General features: G+C 51.9%; 1 protein-coding gene across 2 annotated transcripts in view; it reads right to left on the reverse strand.

Annotated features, from left to right (window-relative positions):
- Positions 1-25,106, reverse strand: part of PTPRS (protein tyrosine phosphatase receptor type S) — a 133,076-nt gene that overhangs the window by 83,808 nt on the left and 24,162 nt on the right. For both annotated transcript variants that reach the window (XM_072919461.1, XM_072919460.1), the window contains exon 2: positions 16,050-16,217. In XM_072919461.1, the coding sequence (XP_072775562.1) occupies positions 16,050-16,137 (88 nt within the window). In that variant the 5' untranslated portion in view covers positions 16,138-16,217. The remainder of the gene's footprint in view (positions 1-16,049; positions 16,218-25,106) is intronic.

A 25,106-nucleotide genomic window follows, 5' to 3' on the forward strand; every position in this document is an offset into this window, starting at 1 on the left:
TTCACCAACCTTCCCTCACAGATAGCTGAGAACAAGCCAGGTTTGGAAAGGCTGAGTCTGAGTTCTGTCAGTCCAGCAGTCACAGAGATAATTTTCCCCCCTTTCTCTGCTTGCAAAGTAGAAAAACCCACTTTCTGTGCAGTATCAAAATAGGAACAGAAAAAAAATCTGGAGCTTAAAAGAATTTTCCTACTACAAGAGGCTTCCTGCGGGGTCTGGGTCTCCAGAGGGAAGGTTGAAAAGACTGGATGGCTGCTGTGTACCTGTGATCCTGTTCCACAGCGTAATGGAAAGCCATCAAGTCAAACCCAAGCTCTCACTCCTGCCCACTGCCCACGCACTTCCCAAAAGCAGCCAGCACCACGCTGGAAAGCTGCCATGGGCTGAGGGAGCAGAGAGAGAGATCCCTCCTGTTCCTGTGTCCTGGGCTCTATGGGGACAGAGATCCCTCCTGTTCCTGTGTCCTGGGCTCTATGGGGACAGAGATCCCTCCTGTTCCTGTGTCCTGGGCTCTATGGGGACAGAGATCCCTCCTGTTCCTGTGTCCTGGGCTCCACAGGACTGAGATCCCTCCTGTTCCTGTGTCCTGGGCTCCATGGGGACAGAGATCCCTCCTGTTCCTGTGTCCTGGGCTCCATGGGGAGAGAGATCCCTCCTGTTCCTGTGTCCTGGGCTCCATGGGGACAGAGATCCCTCCTGTTCCTGTGTCCTGTGCTCCATGGGGACAGAGATCCCTCCTGTTCCTGTGTCCTGGGCTCCATGGGGACAGAGATCCCTCCTGTTCCTGTGCCCTGGGCTCCATGGGGACAGAGATCCCTCCTGTTCCTGTGTCCTGGGCTCCATGGGGACAGAGATCCCTCCTGTTCCTGTGTCCTGAACTCCACAGGACTGAGATTCCTCCTGTGCCTGTGCCCTGAGCTCCACCAACACACACATGTCTAGCCCCCAGCCTCACTCTGGCCACCCCTGACCCCTCTGGCCACCCCTGACCACTCCTGCCCCAGCCCAGCTCTCACCCTCCCATCCCCACACAGGGATCAGCTCCCGTGGGATTCCCTTCCCAAACCACAGCCTGGGGAACCACGGGGGGCACCTGCTCCAAAGGGACACGACACACCCGGATTTGGGGATTCAGGTGAGAAGGGTGGGGGTCTCCTCCTACCCCCCAGCCCACAGGTGAGGGCTGACAGCCAGGCAGTCCCTCACCAAACATAAAGATGCTGCTGCCTCCTCTCCCCTCTCCTCCTCCTCTTTTCCATGTGACACCAAAGCAGGAAAAGTTATTCAGTCATGTAAAAACTACCCAACATCTCCCTGCTAAGGATACACAGATGACACAACAGGCTGAGAGCTTTGCAGCAGGGGAGCTGGAGAGATGCAGGAGTGGGGAGAAGGAGGGGACATCTCAGTTTTTAAAGCCAGAGTCCCTCAGGAAGGGCTGCCACGGTGAATAGGCGGTGATGGACGAGCAGCGAGGGAGACAGCCCAGCCACCATATGTCTGTCTGTAACATCAAAAACCAGAGACAGGGAGAGGCATGGAGAACCCAGAGGTGGTTTGAGGGGTGGGAGAGAGGCAGGAGAACAAATGAGCTTCACATATCTGAGCTGACAGCTGATGGGAGCAGGGGGAGAAGAAGGAAGAGCCAGTTATGGACGTGCACCACGTCCCTGCCCTGCCCTCCCCACGCCTGGACAGAGCTGGCCGCTCTCTTGTGGCACCACGGGTGGGTTATGGAGGAGCTTGGGCAGGAGCTGAGGCTCCCTGACACACCACAGGACAGGAGAAACTTTCTGCACAGCACCCCAGAACTGCTGCTCCCTCCTGAGCTTTGGGGCAGACTGAGGCAGGAAGCTGCTCCCACATGGATGGGGACATGTCCCCTTCCACTCACTCTCCCCCTGACCCCACAGGTGTCAAGGAACAGGCTGGAGGATGGTCCCTGACCATCAGTGTGTGTGACACTGTCCCTCTGTCCCCCAGGCTCTCCCTGAGCCCCATTCCAGCTCTCTCCCCTCACCTCCAGCCCCACAGCAGGGAGCTGGCGCTGGCTGCAGATGCCAAACCTCACCTGTGTGCTTCACACACCCCCTGCTCCTGCCACCGCCAGGAAAGAACCTCAACAATGGGCTGCCAACAAAGGCAAACCCACTTGTTTTCCACCTGGCCTCAGTGCAGAGCAGCAGGAGCCTGCCTGAAAGGGCCCCTCGCCCACAGCAGCATCAATCCACGGGGACAAAAGAAAGGCAGCCACAAACACCTATTTTAGATGGGTTTTTTCCCCGTTTTTGGAGTGCCTGCTGGCAGCTCTGTGGAAGCCCACGCGCCCATCCTGCCGACCCACACCAATCTCCAGCTCCTCCCTGGCTGGTGACTAACCCTCATTATCCCACCTGGGCAAGGAGCAGGCTCTCCACTTGCCCCCAGAGTGCCACAGGAGCTGAAGCTGCAGCAAGGGCACAGCAGAAAGGTTATTTTCCTGCTGCTTGGTTGCTTGATGAGCTCCCCTGCCCACCCTGCTGCTCATTTTTGCCATTCCACCTCCAACAAACCCCGTGGTGCTGAGCCCCACATTCCCCATGGGGCTGCCCACCTGGGAGAGTGTCCATGCTACAGGAGAGGCAGAGACAACTTCTATCCTCACTCAAAAACATTCAGCAGAAGAAAAATCACCTTTTTGCACACACACACACAGCCCCAGACGTGCAGCTCCACCTTGGAGAACAAAGGTTTAAAGATGAGACCACAAAGCCACTCATGGGTAAAGTAATTTTGCTTTTAGTTGCACAACTCAGTGTGTTCTTCCAGGCTCCAGATCATTCCCATAATTGGGATTCTGGCTGACCTTGGGCTCGCCCTTCCTGCACCTCCAGCTGTCACACGTGGCGGGGAGGTGACAACCCTCATCTCTCACACCTGCCTGTCTGTCCTGGTCTAGACACCACACGCAGCTTGGAGCAGGGGACGGTCTGGGAACAGACCTGCTCGACACTCAGCACCCCGGGTGGCACCCAGCACAGCTGCAGCCTTGGATGACTGAGAGAAAAACAAAATAACCACAAAAAAACTCACCAGAGAGAACTCAGAGACCTTCCCCCAAGAGGTGCTTGTTGGGGGAAGAAGATAAAAATTGAAATTTTTCTGGAATTTCTCAATAATCAAGTCATGTCAGCTGGAATGAGACATCTCTCCCTGATATTTTCTCACTTCCTGCTAATTTCCAGAGCAACCTGGAGTAAATGTGACGGCCTTCCCACTGCTGTGCACAGGATTAAACCCACTTTTCTCCTCCTCCTCCCTCTTCCCTTTGGTTTCTGGGCTGGAGCATTCTGCTGTTCTAATGGAACTCCCTCTCCCTTTTCCACAACTGCTGATGGGCTCCCAGTTGGAGAATGAGCCCAAGGTGCTCCAGAGCCCCAGCCCTGGGCGCTGTGCTTTCAAATCCCATCCAGGAAGGAGGGTTGGGGTCCAGCCACACTCCCAGGGTTTGTCTGCTGCTTCAGGGAGCAGTTTTACACACAGGTCTGCCTGTGCATGGAGATCCATGCCCTGAACTGGAGCTCAGGGATGGCAGAGTGGAGCAGCGAGGAGGAGTGTGGGAATCCAGGGCTTCCCTCTGGCTGCCCTGGGACCCTGGCAGGGGTCAGGAACCCCCCTGGACAGAGCCCCCAGAGACACTGTCTGTGATCTCTGCCCATGGAAAAGAGTTTTCAATCTTACAGGATGAATTACAAGCTCTGAGTGTTTGATATAAGTAATAATTAAGTGTGGCACGGGTGCAAAAGTAAAATTTTAGGATTCTAGATGAGGGGTCCAAAGGGGACAAGATGGAGGAAATTGGGTGTGCCTTGTCCTTTTTCTCCTTCTTCATGCCCTCCATGTTTCACTGTGGTGTTGGCATTTTTCTGTTGGTTCAGGCTGGGGACACACTGTCCAACGTAGGTGACAGATATTGGCACGTTATTGTAAATCCAGCACAGGTAGTTTGTGGTATTTAATGTTTGTACCATCCCACTGAGGGCAGAGCCCCACACGCTGCCCTGCAGGACAGAGCTGCGGCAGGGCAGCAGAACATGGTAGAGATAAACAGAATAAACAACCTTGAAACCAGCACAGACCAATTATGGCTTCTGCTTTGGTAGTGGGGCAGAAAGACAGAGACTTTCTACAATCCCAGAATCATCAATACCTCAGATTCTGACAGAGGAGCGGCTCTGTCACCCCAGGAGATAAAATGGGGAGCAGAGGGTAGGAAGGATGGGAGAATCAGTGGGAATGAGAAGCCATTAGCAGGGAAAGTGTCACAGAGTGGAATTCTTGGGGCTGGCTGGGCCGGGAGTTGGACTTTGATGATCCTTGTGGGCCCTTTCCAAGTCAGGCTATTCCACGATTCTGTGCAAGAGAACTGGAGCAGGCTGGGGAGGAGGGAGGTGTTCAGAGCCAGAGCAAGGAAGTGAAGATTAGATGGAGGAGACAAACCACAGAGCAGATGAAAACAAGAGAGAGCAGCCAAATTTGAGACAGATGGAGAGTGGGGAGCAAGGATGCGCTGTTTGGAACGGGGCTGTGTTCCACAGCAGCGGCGTTGGGGAGCGGGGGAGCTGCAGACAGGGGTACAGGCAGGGAACACAGCTCCAGAATTCACATTTTCCTTCAGGACAAGTGAGAAAGCTGCAAGCTGGGAGAAGGAGTGGGGAGGAGTCTCTATGGAGACACTCCACAGGATTGAGGACACCCCTTGGTGAGGTCCTGCAGAGACTCCGGACCTCATGAAATCCAGGGTTTTACTGACAGATTTTGCACTTCTTCTTTCTGAGGGCTGTTTCTCAAATAAAATTAAAATGAGGGTTTTCTGACAGAACAAACAAACAGGGAGTGAATTATATTCCATTTCCCCGTCAATAACTTCTCCCCAACCCAGTTGTCTTATCATCATAAAAAGTCCATTAAGCAGTAATTGGGGAGGCAGGAGAAGGCAGGGCTGGTCCAGGGAACAGGAGCACGCTCGCTCCCCAACTGGCCTTTTCTGGGAAGGCAGACAGGATAATTATAGGCTTCAGATGGAGACTTCCTCTTACTGTCAGCAGCTCTTGGCTCCCTTCATAGAGATGGGACTGGCAAGGTTGGGCAGAGGAGGGTAAAAAAAGAAGATCGAGGATGTTTTTTTAGAAGTGAAATGCTTCCACCTGGCTATTCCCCTGCTGCTGAGCCATCAAAGCCCTTACCTGACTCAGAAAATCTGGGTTACCACAGGATGCAGCCTGTTCCCCTGTGGGCAGGGGGAATGTCACTTGGAGGATCACCCCCTCTCCTTTCCTGCAAGGCCCCAGAGGAGGAAGGACAGCAGGGAAGGATGGCACCAGCACGGGAATTACACACAGAAAATGGGTGAGGAAGATGGAGAATTAATTCAATACACCTTTACTACACAAGTCCAACAGCCCCAACCCCTGTGCCAGCTCCCTCCTCTCCCCTTGGCCAGGCTGAGGCAGCACGTGCCATCCTCACCGTGAGGATGGTAATTTGGGGATCTGGCACCTCCATACAGCCTTCAAGCTCCTGTTTGCAGAGCACTGGGATCCAGACCCTTTGGAAGGCAGGGACGAGCCTGCAGCACTGAGGCAGGAGGAGACTGAGGCTACCAAAAATCTGTTCCCACTTCTGACATGCAAGGTGAGAAAAACCACGTTATCCTGCCTGCTGGAGGGGAAGAGCATAATCCTTCCTTCTGCTCTGTTTAAACTGCTGTTTTCAGGCATGGGGCTGTTCCTTATCACATGGAGCAGCAGCTGGGATGAAGTCATCCCGTTCTGACAGGACCCCTTCAGGCTACCTCTGCACATCCCTATGCATGGAAAGGATCCACCTCCCTCCATGGCAAATCCATGGCAAAAAGGATGAGTCCCAGCACCTTGATACAGCCCAGGAGAACATTCTTCCAGCTGGGATTTATGCAAAGGGTCAGGGCACGTGCAGTGAGGCACACACAGGATGCAAACTGCTGGCTGGGACAGGACAGGGAGCTGTGTGGCCTTTCCACAAAGATCCTCCTGCCATGCCTCAGCTTCCCCACCTCCCTTCCCTCACCCATCCCCCTGGGGAGCACAGCAGACGCTGATCTCCACTTCCACCCTCTCCTGGCACCGACCAACCCGAGGGCCAAGGGGTAACTTGGTGGGAACGCAGGTGGATCTCTGGCCAGGATCCTCCCTCACCTGCTGGCACTACCAGGAGAAAGCTGCTGCTCGTGAGCAGCAGGAGCTGAAGGAGATGAGCACTGCTGTAATGGAGGATGGCAGCCAGGATTCACAGGACCACAGAATGACCAGGTTGGAAGAGACCCTAAAGACCATCGAGTCCAACCCAGCCCCAACACCTCAACTCAACCCTGGCACCCAGTGCCACATCCAGTCTTTGTGGATCCAGGGATGGTGACTCCACCACCTCCCTGGGCAGCCACTGCAGAACTTTATCACCCTTTCTGTAACAAATTTCCTCCTAATATCCAACCTATACTTCCCTTGATCAGGAAGCTCCAGCCAGGACCCTGGGGGTACACGGGTGCTTTCCATCAGCTGGAACAGCATCTCATCCCAGATCTGTCCACCAGTGCCATAACAAGGCATAACAACCCAGAGCAGAGCCAGAGAGCCAAGGAGCTGTCCTGGCAACTTAATGAGGGCCCCTTGTCCATCAATGACAGCAATTCCAGGTTGTTAGCAAGCAGGAGCTTGAGGCAGGGAGCTCTGCCTGCCCTTGCCATATCGCTAAGACAGCTTCTCCTCCAGCCATGTCATCGATATTGGCATCCTGGAGCAGCCTGATTCACCACCCACCTAGAGAAGATCCAGCTAAAAAGGATTTGGCTCTTTGCTCAACCTCTACTGCTCTGTTCGAGTCACTAAAGAACCAGAGTCCACAGGGGATACCAGAACATAAAAAAACATTTCCTACGGGACAAGCCTGCAAGAAGTAAAAGCTTAATGAGCCCAGATCCAGCTCCCAGGGGGCAATGCCATCTTAATCCAGCCCAGTTGTGGTCCTGTGCCACTGCAAAGTGACAGCACAGTCAGCAGCAAAGGGAAAACAAACTGCTACGAGCTCCTGCAGCTCGTGGTCCTGCTGAAGGAGCTCAGAGCCGGACCCCAAGGATGGGACCAGGGAGATCAGCTCCATGCCCTGGTCAGTGACACCACACAGAGCTCTGCACACATCAAGGATGGGATCAGGGAGATGAGCTCCACACCCTGGTCAGTGAGAGCCCACAAAGCTCTGCACACTGCAAACACCCAACCAGACCCCAAGGATGGGATCAGGGAGATCAGCTCCATCCCTCGGTCAGTGACACCCCACAGAGCTCTCCACACTGCAGACACCCAGGGAAATGCAGCCCTGCATCACCAGCTCAGCAGGGCCTGCAGGGTTGCATGCACGAGATGGAAACCCCAGCCAAAATTGGGCAGCTCACATGGGCACATGGGGATCTTCTGGGGATGAAACCAGGCAAATAAAATATGTCTGATGAAGCTCTGCTCTCTTACTCTGTAAATAAAAGCTGTATTTCTTCCACTTACTGCTTCTTCCCTTCAGGCAAGAGAAGGAGGCTCTGTCTACAGGAACAGGTGCAATTCCTAGAGCCCAGAATTCGGGGTGTTTTCAAAACATCATTACACCTTTCCTATCTGACCTCTGGTGAGAGACTTCAGCCCGTATTTTTCATGGAACAAAAGGAGATTCTGGATATACAAGCTTGAAACACTGGGTCTACACAGTCTATTATGAGCCTGCACTGCTTATTGAAACTGGGATGTCGAGGATCTTGGGACAGGAGATCTCAAAAATGAGAAACCAAGACCTTATAAAGCCATGACTAATGGATGAGCACAACTTCTAACAGTGGTGAACTTCAACTCTTACCACACGAGTCATTACAATTTCTGTCTCTGAACCACACTAGTCATCATTCACATTTGTACTGGGAACATCAACACAAAAGAATCCAGAAAAAAGGAGACTTCAACAACAGCGCTGAGAACTGACAGCAGTGGAAGTGTGATGAATTCAGCTTTGGGACACTTGAGACCCAGTGAGCCAGAAAAACAGTGCAAGATGTGAATGAGAGAGAAAAGCAGCAGCTATGCTTTAAATTCTTCTATCAAAGACAGAAATTGAGGAAGGTGATTTTTTTCTGGAGTAGGACAGACCCTGTTCATGTTTGACACCTGTCAAGGGATGGCTTCTCACCAGAAGGATGTCCTGCAGCCCTTCCAGCCACCAGGAAGAAAATCCCTCTCCCTTTCATAGCCTCAAGTGGCAGCTACTGGAATTAATTACAATTAGCAGATCCTAGAAGAAAAGGGGTGTATCATAGTACTCATACAGAAAAAAAAACCCCTACAAACGCCCTCAAAAGCAAGCAGATCCTCCTCAAACAGACAGACAAAGGAAAATGAGAGCTGGAGGATCTTCCTGGCTCCCTGGGAGATCACTGGAGCCAGTCTCAAGGTGATCTTTAAGAGCTGAACTGAAAAAAAACCTTACACCATCTTTTCAGACATTCATCCAAACAAATCAAAGTCCAGGCTAAAGATTTGTAAGTGTCGGCACTCCTGGCAGCATCTCAGACTAATTTATGAATAAATCCATGGATTCCAACAGAGGTGAAGGAAGATGAAGGCACAGTCAAATTAATTTGACTTTATTAATTAAAAAAACCACCAAGTTTCATCACCCCACCACTCTTTAGAGGTTGTGTGAGAGTGGGGGGAGCTATACTCATTAATTATGCAAAAAATGCAAAACTATCATCCTCTGAGTGAGTTTAAAATAAGGAGAAACCCTTTCAGAATGGGGAGAAATTACTCCCCAAGGCAGCTGAAATTTCTCTTGCAACTTCAAAGGACAATAAATTATTCAAATCACTCGCGCCACTCGCACGCTCTCTCACTCTCTCCCCTTCTCAATTTTATGCTCCTGAGTCAATTAAAGATTTGGAGGACTCAGAGAAACTTTGTAGAATGCTAAACCAGTTGCAGCTCCTTCTATTTATTTTTTTTTTCTTCTTTAAAGCTTTGCTTTTCCTCTCGGCCTCAAAAGGAAACAGAAATGAGTCCGTGAGCTGCAGATGAAACGAGCAGCGCTGGTTTCCACCACGCGCACATGGAACGTTTCATGTCTGCAACCACCAGGATGGGACATGCTCAGGGTTCTCTGTGCAACGATCCTGTGAAAGCAGGTCAGCCCAGAGTCCCTCCTGTCAACGCTTTAAATCATTCATCCCAATATCCCCTTTCAAAGGCAAAGCAGCAGACATCCAAAATATATTTATATATATTTATACTGCTCTCTCCTGGTGCTGCTGGGGCCTGTGATCGCTGCCACATCCCGCAGCTCTCGCTGTCCCTGGGCTCTGCTGTCAAACCCCACAGAGATTTATGGAAAAAATATGGATATTGATCTAGTACCGATATCCAACTGTGACAGACAAAAACTCTCTAACAGTTTAAAGTTAGAAAGTGTGTGTTTATTGTGTGTGGGATCACTCCCAAATCCACACCACACCTCTCAGGTGATTACAGAGCCCTTTTATCCATACAAGTATCAAATACCCAAAATACAAATCCATATTCATCATGTTGGTACATCCCATTCCTGGCTTTGTATGCTAATCATTTCAAAAGCTATTCAGCATGTGTAGTTTGTTCCTTGAAATGGGTCGGTGGTCCCTTCCCAAAATGAGGAAGTAAATGAAGTCTTCCTCGTTCTGACCTTTCTACCTTTTCGATGCAAATATGACAAATGAACTCTTGGTAGAACTCCCATTCCTTGTCTTCAATTGGCTTCAGAACAGAGGAGCCCCACAATTGTCTTATGTTCCTAAAAGCTATTTGCCAGTTTCTATATTCTTCATTATAAACCCATCTAATTAGACATTGTGCTGACGAGCAATCAGTTATTAGTTAACTACTAACTCTTAACTTCATCAAGGCCTACTCATTTATTTTAAGTTTATTTTAATTAATTCTAGTAAGGCTTATCTCTGACTAAAATCTTAGCTCCTCTAAAATCTCTGAATTCCTTAAAATTTACGTTTCAACAGGGCTGCTGGGGGTCTGCAGGAGCACAACCCAGGCTGCTGGAACCAAACCAGGGCTGGGGCTGATCAGACAGGATAACAAAAAAGCAAATCGAGGCAAGCACAAGGAGGGTTGGGAAGGTGCAGGCACAGAGTGAGGATGATCCCCACTCCCTGGCCTGCAGCCCTGCTTACCTCCTTGCACACAGCAGATGGTGTAAAACGTGACTATTTTCATGAACTTTAACAATCCCCAAAAAATGGAAGGCAGCTGCAGCGCACAGAACATCACAGCTTTCTAAGGTGGGAACTGGGACCAATTATGTTGCGAGAGAACATCCTTGACTGGAGGGGAAGAGTGGCAGAGAGTAAATAAAACTGTTCTGGGGAGATTGTGTCTCACAGGCCAGCTCGAGCCCAGATTCCATCCCACGCATGGAGGAACGACATTCCTCTGGTCGGGCGTCCTTGAAAAACACCCTGCTTGCCTTCTAAGAATAATACTGGGCTTGCCAGGCCACAAAAAGGAGGAATCCCTCACAGACTGCCTTTAGTGACCCAGGAGATTCGTACTGAGCTGGTCTTGACACCAGCACAGAGAGCCTGCCAGGCAGAAGAAAAGCCAACGTGACCCAGGGCCTGGGAGAGATTCCAGAAAGATCCCGTCCTTCCTGGCAGCAAGGGCAAGAAGTGCTGGTGTGAAAAGGACAGCCAAGGGGAAGAGCCATAAAAGAAGAAGTCTTGGCTTTTTGGCAAAGCCTGACACAGAGGAACAGCCCCAGTTTTAGCATCCAGGTATGAAGACAGACATTTCCTCCATCCCAATCCTCTGCAGGTGACATTTTCACACAAGCCACTTGTTTACACAACAAGCAGATGCTCTTTTCCCCTAACTTAACCATCTAATGAAGCTGAGCAGAAAGAGCCTGTGGCTGGGAAAAGATGCTTCACCAGGAGACACCCATGGCTGGGTCCCAAACACCGTGGCTGCTGCTGTCCCCAGGTGCTCCTCAGCAGAGATTAATCTAATGAGCACTCCCAGCGTGGGGCACAGCTGAGACCTGGGAAGTGACAGCCCCCTCTGCCCCCAAGGAAGCTCTTTCAACACATGATTTATTTCCTCTCTGAGTCCTACAGAAGACACAAACTTTCCAATTTGAGTTATCTTAAAAAAAAAAATAAAAAAGAGAGAGATACATCACTTGATCCAGTCAGGCAGGTTTAATTTAATCAGGCACTTAAACAAGGTGACACAGAAGCTTAATTCAGTGTCCTTGAGTGAGACAACAACCAGTCCAGAACCCTCAGCAAGATCACAGCTGGCACATGGAGAAGGCAGTGAAGGAAAGGGCAGTGCAGCAGCAAGGACAGGAGGTGTCCCCTGCCTACAAAGACAAGTGGTGCCCCAGGAACAGGAGCAGCAGGTGGATCTGGGCAGGGGAGCAGTGATCTCCACCTTCTCAGCATTCAGCTGCTGTCTCCTCTCTCAGACTCCACTCACTGCAGGGACAATGTGCAACTGCAAGTGAAAACTCCACCACAAAATCCACTCCAATCGACCACAAAGCCTCCTCTGTGCTCCCACCTTAAATTGATAAATTCTGCTCCCACTCCAGCCCACCCCCAAGGAGGAAAAGCCTTTCTGCAGCATCTCCCTGCCACGAACAATCAGGGTCTGTGACCCAACCTGTGGGACAGCTCAGCCTCACCACACTGAGACACCTTCCCTCTCCTGGGGCAGCACTGCTGGGCTCTCCTGGATCCATCTCCAACACTTTGAACTGGAGCAGCTCTCCATTTCCTTCCCGCTGATGTCAACTTAAGGTGTCTATCAAGTCCTAAGATGGAGCCTCCTTGATTTTTACTCCATTCTTACCTGACAACTGCTGTCTTGGCCAACAGCAGATCAAAGCTTGGGCCTCCAGAGCGAAAAGCTGTGAGCTGTGCAGCAGGGGCTAATCCTGTTGGGAGGGACTGTTCAGGAGAGGAGGCAGAAATGCCTGAAAGTGATGTGGTATGGATCTCAGAGAGCCAAACCGTGCTGCCAACCACCAGCTCCTGCCCCTGCTGGCACAGAGCACAAACCTGCCATGCCACACACCTTCAACAAGGCACCAGCTCCCCCAAACACAGCCTGAACATGGACCTAGAGGAGCCCCATCACAGGTTTTCCATCATCTCCCTGAAGTCCCACGTGGTGCCAACCTGGCTGCTGTCTCTGCTGGCCCCAGGGATGCTCACGGAGCACAAGAGCCCCCCTCACATGCACCTCCCATGAATTACTGTGTTCTGCAAATTAATGATGGAACAAGGGCAATTAAAAGGGAAGAAAGCCAGGGTAATGCATCATAAAAGGGGTTTTATTCTTTTATTTTGTCAATTGCAATTTAGATTTAATTATTTATGGTAATACTTTGGAGTGTGCTAGTAAGCGTTCTATACCGTGATTTATAAAAGGAAGGAAATGTAAGTAATAAGTAATGTTCCATGCCCTTAAATCTTTGCTGGGGTGGAGGGAGCCACGCACCAGCCTTCTGTGTATGCAAAGTGCCAATTAGCAAAGTGCTATTGTAAAACACAAAGGTTTAATCAATGAGAAAAATCCACTTGAAAACAGCGAGCATGCTGATTCCAGTCAGAAAAATGGCCACATTTCCATGCAGAAAATGGCTTTTTATGTGCAACTGAGGAGCACTTGGAGCAGGCACGTGGTTCCTTCGGGTGGCAGAGGAGGGCAGGGGGACCTGACCACTGCCCTTGGCCAAAAGCAGCTGTGCCCTGCACACCTGGGCAGGAACAGCTCCAGCTACGAGGGGCTGGCTCTGTGCACACACAGAATGTGATGTTTTAGGGTGCTCAGCACAGAGGTTTTATGGCTCAGGCTGGGTGTGTGAACAGAAACAGGAGGTCCATCAGCAATTTGGGAGCTATTCCTCTCCCAGGACTCATCTCCAAGCCTCATCTGTCTCTGCTGCCTGGTTTCCTCTCAGCTCCAAGAGGCACATTTGGCTGTGCAGCTCCTGGGGAGGCCTCCCCTTAACTTCCTGCAGCCATCCCAATTCATGGTACTCACACAAACAGCAGAATCCCTAAGAAAAGGATAATACTTTCCATTTCATGACACCACTGAAAATAATCATGGAATTAGTAATTTCCAGTTCCATGGCTGCCTTTGACCATATGGAAGAAACAAAGAAAATGTCCATATTCAACCAAAGAAAAAAGAGGAAGAACATGCCTGTGTCACACCTTTCAATTATTGTTCTCTTCAGCTTCCCAAGGAGGAACAGCAGGCAGAAAGTAGTGTGGTGCTTTGGATTTTTAATTTAAATGGCAGTTTCCTTTAAATAGAACGCTCTTGCCACAGAAAGATTTAAATCACTGCCTGAGATCAATTAGCCTCGGAAACAAGGGAAGTATTTTAATGGTCCTTTGATGGCAGAGGCCAGAGCTGCACTGGGAGAGGAGGCAAGTCCGGCTCAGCCCAGGCTCTGCTGCGCTGGGATCTGCTCCCTGCAAAGCTGGGAGGTGATGCCCTCCAAAAGCCACAATCCCAGGGGTTTCCCATATCCAGCGTGGGCTTCCCATGCCAGGAGGGGCAGCAGCAGCGTGTGCCCGGGGGGCTGGGGTGAATTAGGGCAGCAAACGGGGTCAGCGCCGCGGCCAAATGGAAGCTGGCCAAGGGATTACGGGAATGTGACAGAGCCCGGGGCCATCTGATGGGAGAGGACATTGTCAGAACAGCCACAGCTCCTCACACAGCCTCTGCAGCTGTGACACACAAAGCTGTTTGCTGTTTGCAGGGCTCAGTGGGGAGCAGCACGACCAGCTCGGGCGCTGCTGGTTGGAATGGGGTCGCCCAGGATTTAAGAGCCCCTCCAAGGAAGCATCAACTCACTGCCCACTCATCCTCACCAGGCTGAGAGCAACAGCTCTCAGCTGGTACCATCCCCACGGGCACAGGGCAGGGAGGTGCTGGCATGCTCCACAGGTCAGGAGGAGAGACAACACCTGGCCCAACATCTGCACAGAGAGCAGGTTAAGAGCAGCCCCGTCCCAACAAGCTGCAAAGCTCCTGCACGGACATCAGTGAGCAGCCAGAAGGGAAAAAAGCACAAACCCTCACAGTTCAGGATCCAAGGACACTGCAGAACTACAGGAGAGAGAAACTTGGCTGCAAGCAGCAAGGTGTCTGCAGAGCAGTGACAGATTTCAGCAGGGCTCAGGCCACACCACTGGTGCATTCTGTGTCTGACCAGCACAGAATCTGAGGGCACATTTCCCCCAAGAGGCTCCATAGCTGTCAGACAGCACATGGGATCTCCCAGCTCTGCTGGAATCTCTGAGCAAACCTCACCCCAAACAGGAGGGACAGACAAGATGCTCGTTCCTTCCCAGGAAAATGAAAACCACAAGAGAACTGGAGAAGCCTTGATTCTGCCATGTCCCTCTCAGCACTCAGCACCCAGGCCTTGTTGTACACTCAGAATTCAGAGACTCCAATTTTCACAGGCACTCAGGTATCACTGGGGATGAATCAGGGCTCTCCTTATACAGAGAGGCTGTAGAGCTGCAGAACACCTGAGCTCTCCCTCCATGCCTGCGGAATTTTGCAAACTGATTTTGCCAGGCGTTGTTACAGTGGCAAGAACAAGACTCCGGAGCCCTGAGTCCAGATTTCCACTGATTCCCCACTCCTGACTCCACTGCACGAAGAGCCAGGAATGGAGATTCCCAGTGCCCACTTTCACAAGCCAACAGAGCCACCCTGAGCCCACAAAGCAGCACCCACTGGCTCTGGGTGCTCGTAAAGACCCTGCATAGCATCAGCTCCAAAGGATAAATCCTTAGGCAAAAGGCTTGTGGCAGTTCCAGCGCTGCTGCCCCTCCAGACAGCTCAGGCTGAAGCTGTGGGTCTCTTTCTGGACACCAGTGGTACCATCTGAGGTGCAGACTGACCCACAGCCAACACCTCACCCTACCATGACCCTCCTGGAGCCCAGCTCACTTGCCAGGCTTATGAAACGAAAAAGAATAAAACACAATATTATCCTTCTGCATGTGAGTGTTTCCTCTGCAAAGAGGGATTAAGCATGAACCCAACAAAACTCAGAGAGAGGCAAGGGCAAACACATCCCCAGTTGCCAGCTGCAGAGAGGACAGAGAGCAGAGCTCCAAAAACATCTCCCAGCAACAAAAGGTCGTGGATCCATTCAATCCCTGTCATCGTAATAAACCCTGATAACGAAGTGATTACGTGAAAAGCTGTCAAGGGCTATGCTGACCAGAGCAGCCCTCTCACCAGCTTCAAGCAGCTTTGCTGGGGAGGAAAAAACCTCATAATTCAATCAGCTTGGAAAAGTCTATTCCCCACTGATCCCAAGCGATCAGCCTTCATGTTGAAGGAACATTACATTCAAGTCGCTGAAGATTTTCACTTCTTTTTTTTTTCTCCTTCTCCTTTTCATTTTCTAAAGCAGGAATTGAAAGGCAGCAAAGATAAAAACAGTGTTGAACTGGAACTGGTTCACTCAGGGGAAGGAGAAACCTAATACTCTTTCTTGAAATGCTGTTTGGAATCCAGTCCCAGAAAGTAACTGACAATGGTCACCAGAGTCTGACAGATCCTGAAAGGCAGGAGCAGGAGAGGACAATATGGGCGAGCTGGGTGGAGATGGGGTTGGGAGAAGGTGGGGTAAGGCTCTGGCAAGAGCTGTCAGGCACCTTCCCACCTTCTCTCCAGCTCTTTGGCAGCCTTGGGGGCAACCTGAAACTCAAAGCAGGCTGTGAGGACCCAGCTGCCCTGCATCCCTCTGAGGCGGGGCAGTGAACAATAGGAAGGCACCGGTGGAACATTAAGGATGTGGGGAAATGAAACACTCGATCAGTGTTTCGATCACTATTGAGCTTCACTTCTTGAATGATGAAAAGGAGAAGGCTGAAAAAAGGAGCGGGGGAAGGCAGAGTCACTCACTTTCAGCAAGGCAGTCCATCAGCAGCACGGAGAGGACGTTCACGAGGGAGACCAGCGAAGACATTCCAGGGCTGGGAAGGATCCTCATCCTCTGCAAAGGCCTTCGGCCCCAGCCGGGAAGGCTCCGGCTCAGCGGGAACTGCGGCGGCTGCCCAGCCTTGTCAGCACCTGTGGGGCACAAAGGGACACTCTGAGGGGCAGGCGGGTGGGCAGGGGACGGGCAGAGCCCGAGCGGCTGCGGGGCACCTTCCCCAGGGTGGCACTGCGGGGTGGCACTGCGGGGTGGCACTGCGGGGTGGCACTGAGCACCCGCCTGGCTCCATGGGGTGAGCCCAGCCCCACGGGGTGAGCCCAGCCCCACGGGGTGAGCCCAGCTCCATGGGCAGATCCCAGCCCCATGGGCAGATCCCAGCTCTATGGGCAGATCCCAGCTCCATGGGCAGATCCCAGCTCCATGGGGTGAGCCCAGCCTCATGGGCAGATCCCAGCCCCACAGGCAGATCCCAGCTCTATGGGCAGATCCCAGCTCCATGGGGTGAGCCCAGCCCCACGGGGTGAGCCCAGCCCCATGGGCAGACCCCAGCCCCATGGGTAGATCCCAGCTTCACGGGCAGATCCCAACCCCACGGGCAGATCCCAGCCCCATGGGGTGAGCCCAGTCCCACAAGCAGTTCCCAGCTCCATGGGCAGATCCCAGCCCCATGGGCAGATCCCAGCTCCATGTGCAGACCCCAGTCCCACAGGCAGATCCCAGCCCCAGTTTGAATTTTAACCCATTGGGTTCTCTCCCTCCCCAGCACCAAGCAGTGAGGTGGGAAGGGATCTGACCCGACAGGGCCCAAGGACCCTCTGAAAGGGCGATTTTCCCACAAAAGCACAGCATGAAGAAGCAAAGCTGAAGCTTCACATCTGAAAAACCCAGCAAGGAAGGAAACAAATCTCCCCCAAGAGGATAGATGAAACAGGAGATGCCTTTGCTGGGTCCCCTTTTGCCTGCTGAGGATCTGTGTGGTGCGGGGAGGGATCCTCCTGCCCAGGCAGGCTGTGATCCTCCAACACAGCAGCCCTGACCCTGAGCCAGGTGTCACTGTGGGTGTCCCAGAGCCCCTCCGGCACAGGGAACACACACTGGAAAGGCCCCAGCAAGGCTGGGGTTGCAGCAGCTACTCTGCACACCTGAGAGCCTCTGCCCCACTCGGTGCCTCAGTTTCCCCCCTTGCACCACAGAGGAACTGTGTTACTGAGCTACACAAAACTGGAAGAGAGAAGAGCTGGAGCAGGGGGTGCCACAGCTGATCCTGATGGATCAAGCAAACGCAGCCTCCACAGGAGGTGGGAGAGATTTTCTCCTGACCAGTTCTACCCTGGACGTGGCAGAACGTGGCAGCAGGACAGAAGCAGCAGATCAGCAGGGCTGTGGCAGGGGAGATCCAGCTCAGCACCAGCCTGCTCCCCTCACCCTGCCAGCACATTTCCATGGAGACCACTCAGGGCTCCAAACAGAGCTCCCTGCTTACAGCTTTATCCTGATCCCTGTGCAAAGCTGGAATGGCATTAAGGCAGCTGAATTCTCAAGCACCACCCCAGTCCTGTGTGTCAATACTGCTTCCCTCAGTCACAGAGGTGAGATTTGCCCCAGAAGGGCTGAAAATAGAGTGAAAGCTGCAGCCACATCCCCCTCATAGGGTCGGCAGCTCAGAGGTTTCCCACCAGCCAGACTCTGAGCACGAGGATAATGGGCCAGAGCTGTGCAAGGATGCTCTCAGATCTGACAGATTCCTTCCCGCTATCGTTACTCCAATTAGAAATCAAACCCGGGGTTTATCACCTTTTGGAGGAAAGCCAGGTAGGAGATATTGTACAATGATCAAAGGCTTTGGAAGGACTAAGGGATGGTGAGGCCGTTGAAGCTTTCTGACACACATCAGGGTGGGAGACTGTCGGGACAGGCAGTGTGAAGGGGCATTTTAATCTTTTTCTGTCCCATTAACTCTCCAAGGTGTGCAGAATTAAAAGAAAAGCCAGGATAAACAAGAAGTCCCCATACATACTCAGCCCTAAAGAACAACTTTTCAGAGAGAAGCTTTGGACTTGCACTTTGAGGATTACAAAGCCTCTGCTGTGTGCTCTGTGCTAGCCCAGATCCACCGTGCTCATGAAAAACGAGCATAAATACTGAAACAAAAAAGAGGAAAAAACCCGAATCCTATCACTGGGAATCTCTTCAAATGTTTGTTCTAGACACACTTAGAGAAACACAGAGAGGCTCTAGCCAGCCCTAGCTTGGATTTGCAGGGTTCCAGGGCACAGAACAACACGTTGGGGTTTCTTTTGTTGCTGTCAGGGGCGAGCAGAGAGTGGGAACATGGTGAATAGCTGTGATGGGAACTGTTAATTAAACTGGGGATGTGGCATCCATGCCAGCCCAGCAAATGGAGCTGTGCTGCAGCTCCCTGGCTCTCCCTTCTTCCCCCTTGCAGCTCCCCGTTCCCACCAGCAATGCACCCAACTATTTTAGTGCCTGTATTAAAATAAAATCCAACAAACCACGCTGGCTCAGCCACCATTTCAGAAACTCTTTCTTTATCAGAGCACTATATCCACCCCCACCAGCACCAAAAATGCCACCAAACATCTCCTTGAGCCTCGTGTGCTCCCCAAACACAGCACCAGTGATCTTCCACAGCTGAGAGCAGCCAAGAGCCTGCCCTGCTCCCTGCAAAATGTCCCCAAAATCCCTCCAGGACGGAGCTGGAGGCAGGGAAATGAATGTCATGAAAATGTTGTGCCTCCTCCACACCCAGCACGGCTTTTCCTGCCATATAATGGGCTCTGATGGAGAAAGTCTGGAAAAGGGGATACAGCAACAGCTCCAAGATTAGAGGAGGAGATGCCAGAGGGTGACACTTCCACTCCGGTGCTAATGTGCTTCCCGAGCCCTTGATGGAGACAGAAAGTGCTGGCAGAGATATTAGGACATGTCAGCTTCAATCCAGCAACTCATCCTTCAGAGCAGGTACATCACTGCTGTCCCCCCTTGGATGTGGGATTTTTAGGAGAGCAGGATGTGCCCCCACCTGGCTCCCCCGTGGTTGTGGAGGACAGGCTGGGGCAGGGCTTGCTCTGCTTCCTTGGCAGGGTCCTGGCAATAGGAACAGACTCATCCCCTGCACAATTCCTGCCTCCAGCACAGGGGATGAGTCTGTTCTGAGCTCTGAGTCGCCCTGCTGGAACCCAGCTGCCACACAAGGAGCCTGAAATCCAGTGGGAATTGTTCTGATGAAACCTCAAACCCCAAGGGCTCTGCCACCCATCCTCTCCCTTCCTCAGGTCACAGCTTACCTTGTCTGTGCTCTCTGGAGCAGGTTTGCTCACCCCTGACCATCTCTGAGCACCCAGCCAATCTCCTTTCTCTTCTCTCTTACCTTCTCTGTACTTTCTGGAGCAGGTTTGTGCACCCCTGCTTGTCTCTGAGCACCCAGCCAAGCTCCTTTCTGTGCTCTCTTACCTTGTCTGTGCTCTCTGGAGCAGGTTTGCTCATCCCTGACCATCTCTGAGCACCCAGCCAAGCTCCTGGCACCAGCCAAGCCAACATAATGGCACTTTTCCTGTGCTGCTCCACAGACCTGCAAACCCTCACTAAATTCTCTGGCACAGGATCCCCTGCAACACAAGCAAACCACCTAATAGACCTCAATCCTTGCTAAAGAATGCAATTAAGTGAAGCTGTGGCCCCCAGTGGGGTCAGATTTGTGCTAGATACGGTCACATTTCAGGAATAAGATTAATTCTTACAGTAAAAGAGCTCCTGTAAGACATTCATTCTTGTGTGCTGCCTAATCTCCAGCTCTAAGCGAGGCCATGTGTGCAGCTTGTAAGCAGCGAGCACGGGGTCCTGGAGAGCATGATTAAAAATAATAAAACTGAGAGTTGTTTGCAAGGAGCAGCTTCCCAGTGCAGCTCCTGCAGCTGGGGGCGAGCCAGGGAACCAGGGGAGCGAGGCACAGAGGGTGAAATGCTCTGAAGCACCTACATTTCTTAAGAGCTTAAGTTCCCCTGGGAGTCAAAGGGACTTAACCTAAGCTGTTAAGATGCTTTTGAAGATTTTTTCCCCCCAGCAAGTCCCATTTCAGAGGGTGCTGGACACCTAACTCCCTTAAGCTGCTTTGGATATCGAGGGGATACAGGAGGAGGGGTTTGGCTACCTTGGTGCTCACTGCTCGAAGAGGGAAATGCTGCTAAAAACCAGTGCCTGCACAGTGACAGGCACTGGGGTGGGTCAGAACAAGGATTTTCACAGAAACACAGAGTGCTTTGGGTTGCAAGGGACATTAAAGATCATGTTGTTCCAACCTGTCAATGACAGGGACACCTTCCTCTAGACCAGGCCTTGAACACTCCCAGGGATGGGGCATCCACAGCCTCTCTGGGCAACATTTTGCCATATGTTCCTTGTTCTTAGCCCCCACGGAGCTGGTAATTGAAACATTTGCTCTGTGTTTGAAAAAAATCCAGGAGGGAGGAACCATGCATTCATTTCAGATTCATTACAATATGACAACTTGGAAAAATACATCACCAAAAAAAATTTTAAAAAGCACTTGGGCTTTTTTTGTGTTTCACCTGCCTGTGAAAAGGAGAAGGGCGATTTTAAAGAAATTCTCTGCAGAAAGTTCCACTAGGATCTAGGAGATGATTAAATATCTTCATTTTCAGCAGCTGCTGTGGGAGAATTGCTCCCATTAGACACATCAATGGAAGCAAACACCTTGCAGGCAGAGGGCTGCACTGAGGGCTCTTCCTTCCAGCAGCACCAGCTTCGTTTGTGCTGCGTATTAACAGAGGTCAGTGGGTCACTTCATTTCCTCCCAGCAACCTCTTTAAAGAGAGAAAGAAAAGCTTTTAGCACAACCACCAGCTCATTTGTCACCTCCCCTGAGGAGGGCAGAGATGAAATTTGAATTCACTACCCCACAGCTCCAGCTTGCCCTGGCCTCAGCAGGGCTGGGACAGGGACCTGGCCCAGGAGCCCACCTGGGCACCTTCCCCTTGGTGCTGGGGAGCCCAGCACATCTCTCTGGCTGCCCTGGCTGTCTCCAGACCCTGGCACAAAGTCAAAAACACCTGTGGCTTTGGTTTTACCCCGTGGAAAAAGCTGCCAACTTTGTGTGAGGAATCACAAGCCACAAGGGTTTGAGTAGTGTGGTAGTTGAATTGACACAGGGTGAAAAAGTGGAATTTTGGGCTTTTTAGAATGGGGTTCAGGGGGTGAAGATGGAGGGATTTGGGCATGTCCTGACCTTCTTCTCCTTCTCCTTGCCCTCCACGTCTTGCTGTGATGGTGACACTTTTCTATTGGTTTAAGGTAGAGACACACTGTCCAACATAAATGATAGATATTGGCACGTTATTATAAACATGGCACAGGTAGTTTTTGGGATAAAATGTGAACACCGCCCTGAGGGCAGACAGAATGCCATGGCTGAGCTGCTGGACAGAGCTCAGCAGGTCAGAGAAAGAATGTTCTAGATGAAAGAAAATAAACAACCTTGAGAAGCTGATCCTACACATCCAGACTCCTTCTCTGGCTGCTTGGGCTGGGAAATGAGACTTTTACACTCCTGGGGTCACCTCAATCCGCAGACCCCGAGAGGGAACCAGGAGTGCCAACATGCAGAGCTGGCTCTGGAGCCCTGCACAGCCCACACCATGGAGGTACAGGATGGTTTGGGCAGGAAAGGACCTCAGAGATGCCCTCGTTGCACCTCCCTTGCCACAGGCAGGGATGCCCTCACTGGGCCAGGGTACCCAGGGCCCATCCAGCCTGGCCTGGAGCACTTCCAGGGATGGGGCAGCCACACTCAGGCTGCTTCAGGTGCCAAGCTCCAGTGCCTGTGCAGATCTCATAAGAGGCCTGATCCTGGCCAAAAAAAAAAAAAAAAAAAGGAGGTGATGGAGCATTTCCAAGTCAGTGCCTTCCACCCCAAAGCTGCTGGACACAGTTTCTCCTCTGGGCTTGAATGCAGCTCCCCAAGCCCCTCCTGCAGGCAGGCCAGGGGTTTGGCAAACACAATTAGAGCAGGCAGCAGAGATCCTTCAGAGTGAAGCATGGCTGTTTATCTATCACAGAGTTACTTAGATCTTAAAAAAATATTTACAAGAAAGAGGCAGAGTATTATCTTCCATGGGGAAACAAACACAGATGGAGGAAAAAAAAAAGAGCTTTGATCAGGACTGTCTCGGTCCTATTCGCTGCTTTTCATCCCCACATCTCCAAGTGCTTTAATATGACAGTATTATCCCTTTTTACAATGTGGGAAACCAGAGGAAGCTGCACACTGAGACAGCTCGCTGTGTTTGCACGTACACACACATATACACACACACAGAGCCTTTCTCTCTCTTCCTCTTTTTTTCCCCCTGTGGCATTTCTGGTCCTCCCGTGTGAGTGAAGTGCCCAGCACAAGGGGCATTTCAGGGCACAGCCAAAATATGTGTGTGTTCCAAGAGATGCTGCTCCCTGCCTGGGGCTGTGATGGCACAGTGAGGGTTAAGCTGTGGTCACTGCAGGAGAAAGGAGCCAGGAGAGCTCGGGGTTGGGCTGGGATGGTCAGGAGGAATTAATTTCCCCCTGCAGTGACAGCTGTGACAGGCAGTGATGTGTCAGGAGCGTTCAGCAGGTGCAGCCCAGCACAGACAGGGCACAGAGGTGAGGAGGAGGAGAAGGAGGAGGGGGAGGAAGCACAGCTCCCCTAGCCTGGCTGCATCCTGCTGGGGGCTGTGGCCACAACTCAGGGACGACCCCAAAGTCATGACGGAGGCAACACCAGAACCACCAGAAAGCCCAGGAGCATCCTCCTGGACCAGTGCAGAGCAGGAGATGTGGCTTCTCTGCAGGGCTGGGCTCTCCTCCAGGATGCACAAAGGGAAGGATCTGACCCAGAATCCCAATCCCCCTCCCGTTCCCCTGGCTCCCACACAAACACTCCCCATCCTTCAGCATTTCCCAGCAAACCATCCCAATCTCCGCCGAGCGCCCGCCGGCATCAGAAACCGTCAACTAAATTGCCTTGTGGCTCGGGGTAATGCTTCACGTTTCTTTTTCCCTGCCTCTGAGCTTTATTTATTTATTTAGGAAGTCATTCATCATTAGGCCCAGCTCAGCTGCCTGACAGACTGGGAGCTCCTTGGGGCACGGGCTGCATCCCGTCTCCATGCTTGCCCCGATAAATAACCACGTCCCGCAGCACCCCCGCCTCTGCCAGGGCCACCAACACCATCTTCTGACAGAAAGCAGTGCCAAAACCACCAGCAGCCCCCTCCCAAAACACCTGCACCCCAAGCCTGGCACCCAGGCTGATGGGTGGCACTGCACACAGCACGGGGAAAAAAGAGAAAATCTCAGCAAAGAGCCCAAAGAGCTGCTTTGGCTGCCCACACCAACAAAAGGGCAACAGCTTTTCTCATGTCTGGAGTCCAAGCTAAGGAAAAGCCTTTTTCTGAGATCAAATGCAGGTTCAGATCAGCTCCACGTGCCTGGGGAGGAAAGACTGCCTGGCCTCACATCTCTGTGTGTCCAACTAAGAGCATATGAGCAAACCACTCAGCAATGAGGATCTGGTGCTTTCCTGGCTTGCAGCACGGCACGAAGATGACCTGCACCAGGAAGAGCCCATCCAGATGGCAGCAGTCCCTCTGACCAGGCTAATCCCTCCAGCTTTGGCTTTCTGCTCCCTTCACACAGAAATTTGGATGCTGCTGCACCTTGTGACCTTCTCCCACCTCCGAACCGCTCTGCCAGCTCTGCACAGGGACTCCCTTTGTGTTCAGCACAGGGAATGGCAGCCCTCTCCTCCACCCCAAAACTCCTGGGCAAGCAGGGGGGCAAAACCCATTCCTGGGGTTGGCACTGCTGCTCCTCACCGATGGGAGCTCACCTGCTGATAGACACCTGCCTGGCCTTCCTCCAGCTCCTCAGGTCTCCTGTGTGGCAAGCACATTTCTCTCCCTCTCAGGATTTTCATAGAGGTGCATGGAGAGAAATGAAAGAGAAAACAATTTATATTTCTGCTCCTTGTTTTTCCTATGTGGAATGTGTTTGGGGAATTGTTTACCTGGGGTGAGTGCTTGATTGGATTCTGGTGAGGATTGTTTGAGCCTGATGGCCAATCCAACCCACCTGGGGCTGGACTCTCAGAGAGGTCACAAGTTGGGTTAGAGTTAAAAATAGAGTCAGAGAAAGTAGTATGTAGTTTTAGTATCCTCCTTTTATATAGTATATTAATGTATTTTAGAATAGTTATAATAAAGACGTAATTCAGCCTTCTGAATTGAGTCAGACATCGTCATTTCTTCCTATTGGGTTTGCCTGCGTTTACAATACTCCTGCAGGCCTCTGGGGACTGGTTTCTCACAAAATAGGTGGTTCTTACCAAAAACTCTTGTGCAAACCATCTCCTGAGGACAAGCAGTGGGTTCCCAGCCCCACTGTGCAGAGTGTGGCAACCTGCTCCCTCCCTCCTGCTGGTGGCCAAGCAGAGCATCTCCCACCAGCCCACAGCCCGAGCAGAAGGAAAAAAAAAAAAGAGATGAAAAATCGAAAGGAAGGAAAAAAACCATTCCAGAAAGTTAATTAGAACATGAGGGTGCTTTATCAGTTCCGGCTGTGAGTGCTGGATGGGTGTAGGATGTCACCAGCCCCTGCCAAGAACCTTCTCATTACCGGGGTCGGGGATCGATCGCCTCCTTTTGTTGTCTCCATCAGCTCCTGCTCCTCCTCTGAGCACACCTGGGCAGCCTCGGGGCACCTGGGCAGTGCCACCTGGGCAGGGCCACCTGGGCAGGGCCACCTGGGCAACGTGGTGGCAATGGCACCTGGGCAACGGGGTGGCAGGGGCACCCTCCTGCTGCTCCCACCATGGCACGGCCCCAGGGAGGGGAGCACTGACAGCCCCAGCTGCATCCAGGTTTTGCACAGCTCCTTTTGGACCCCAAGTAGAAACAGTCCCCAGTAACACGAGTTGTGAGTGAAATAACCCAAAAATATCCCCAAACTAC

Source organism: Taeniopygia guttata, chromosome 28 (genome assembly GCF_048771995.1).
Source record: "Taeniopygia guttata chromosome 28, bTaeGut7.mat, whole genome shotgun sequence".
Classification (NCBI taxonomy): domain Eukaryota; kingdom Metazoa; phylum Chordata; class Aves; order Passeriformes; family Estrildidae; genus Taeniopygia; species Taeniopygia guttata.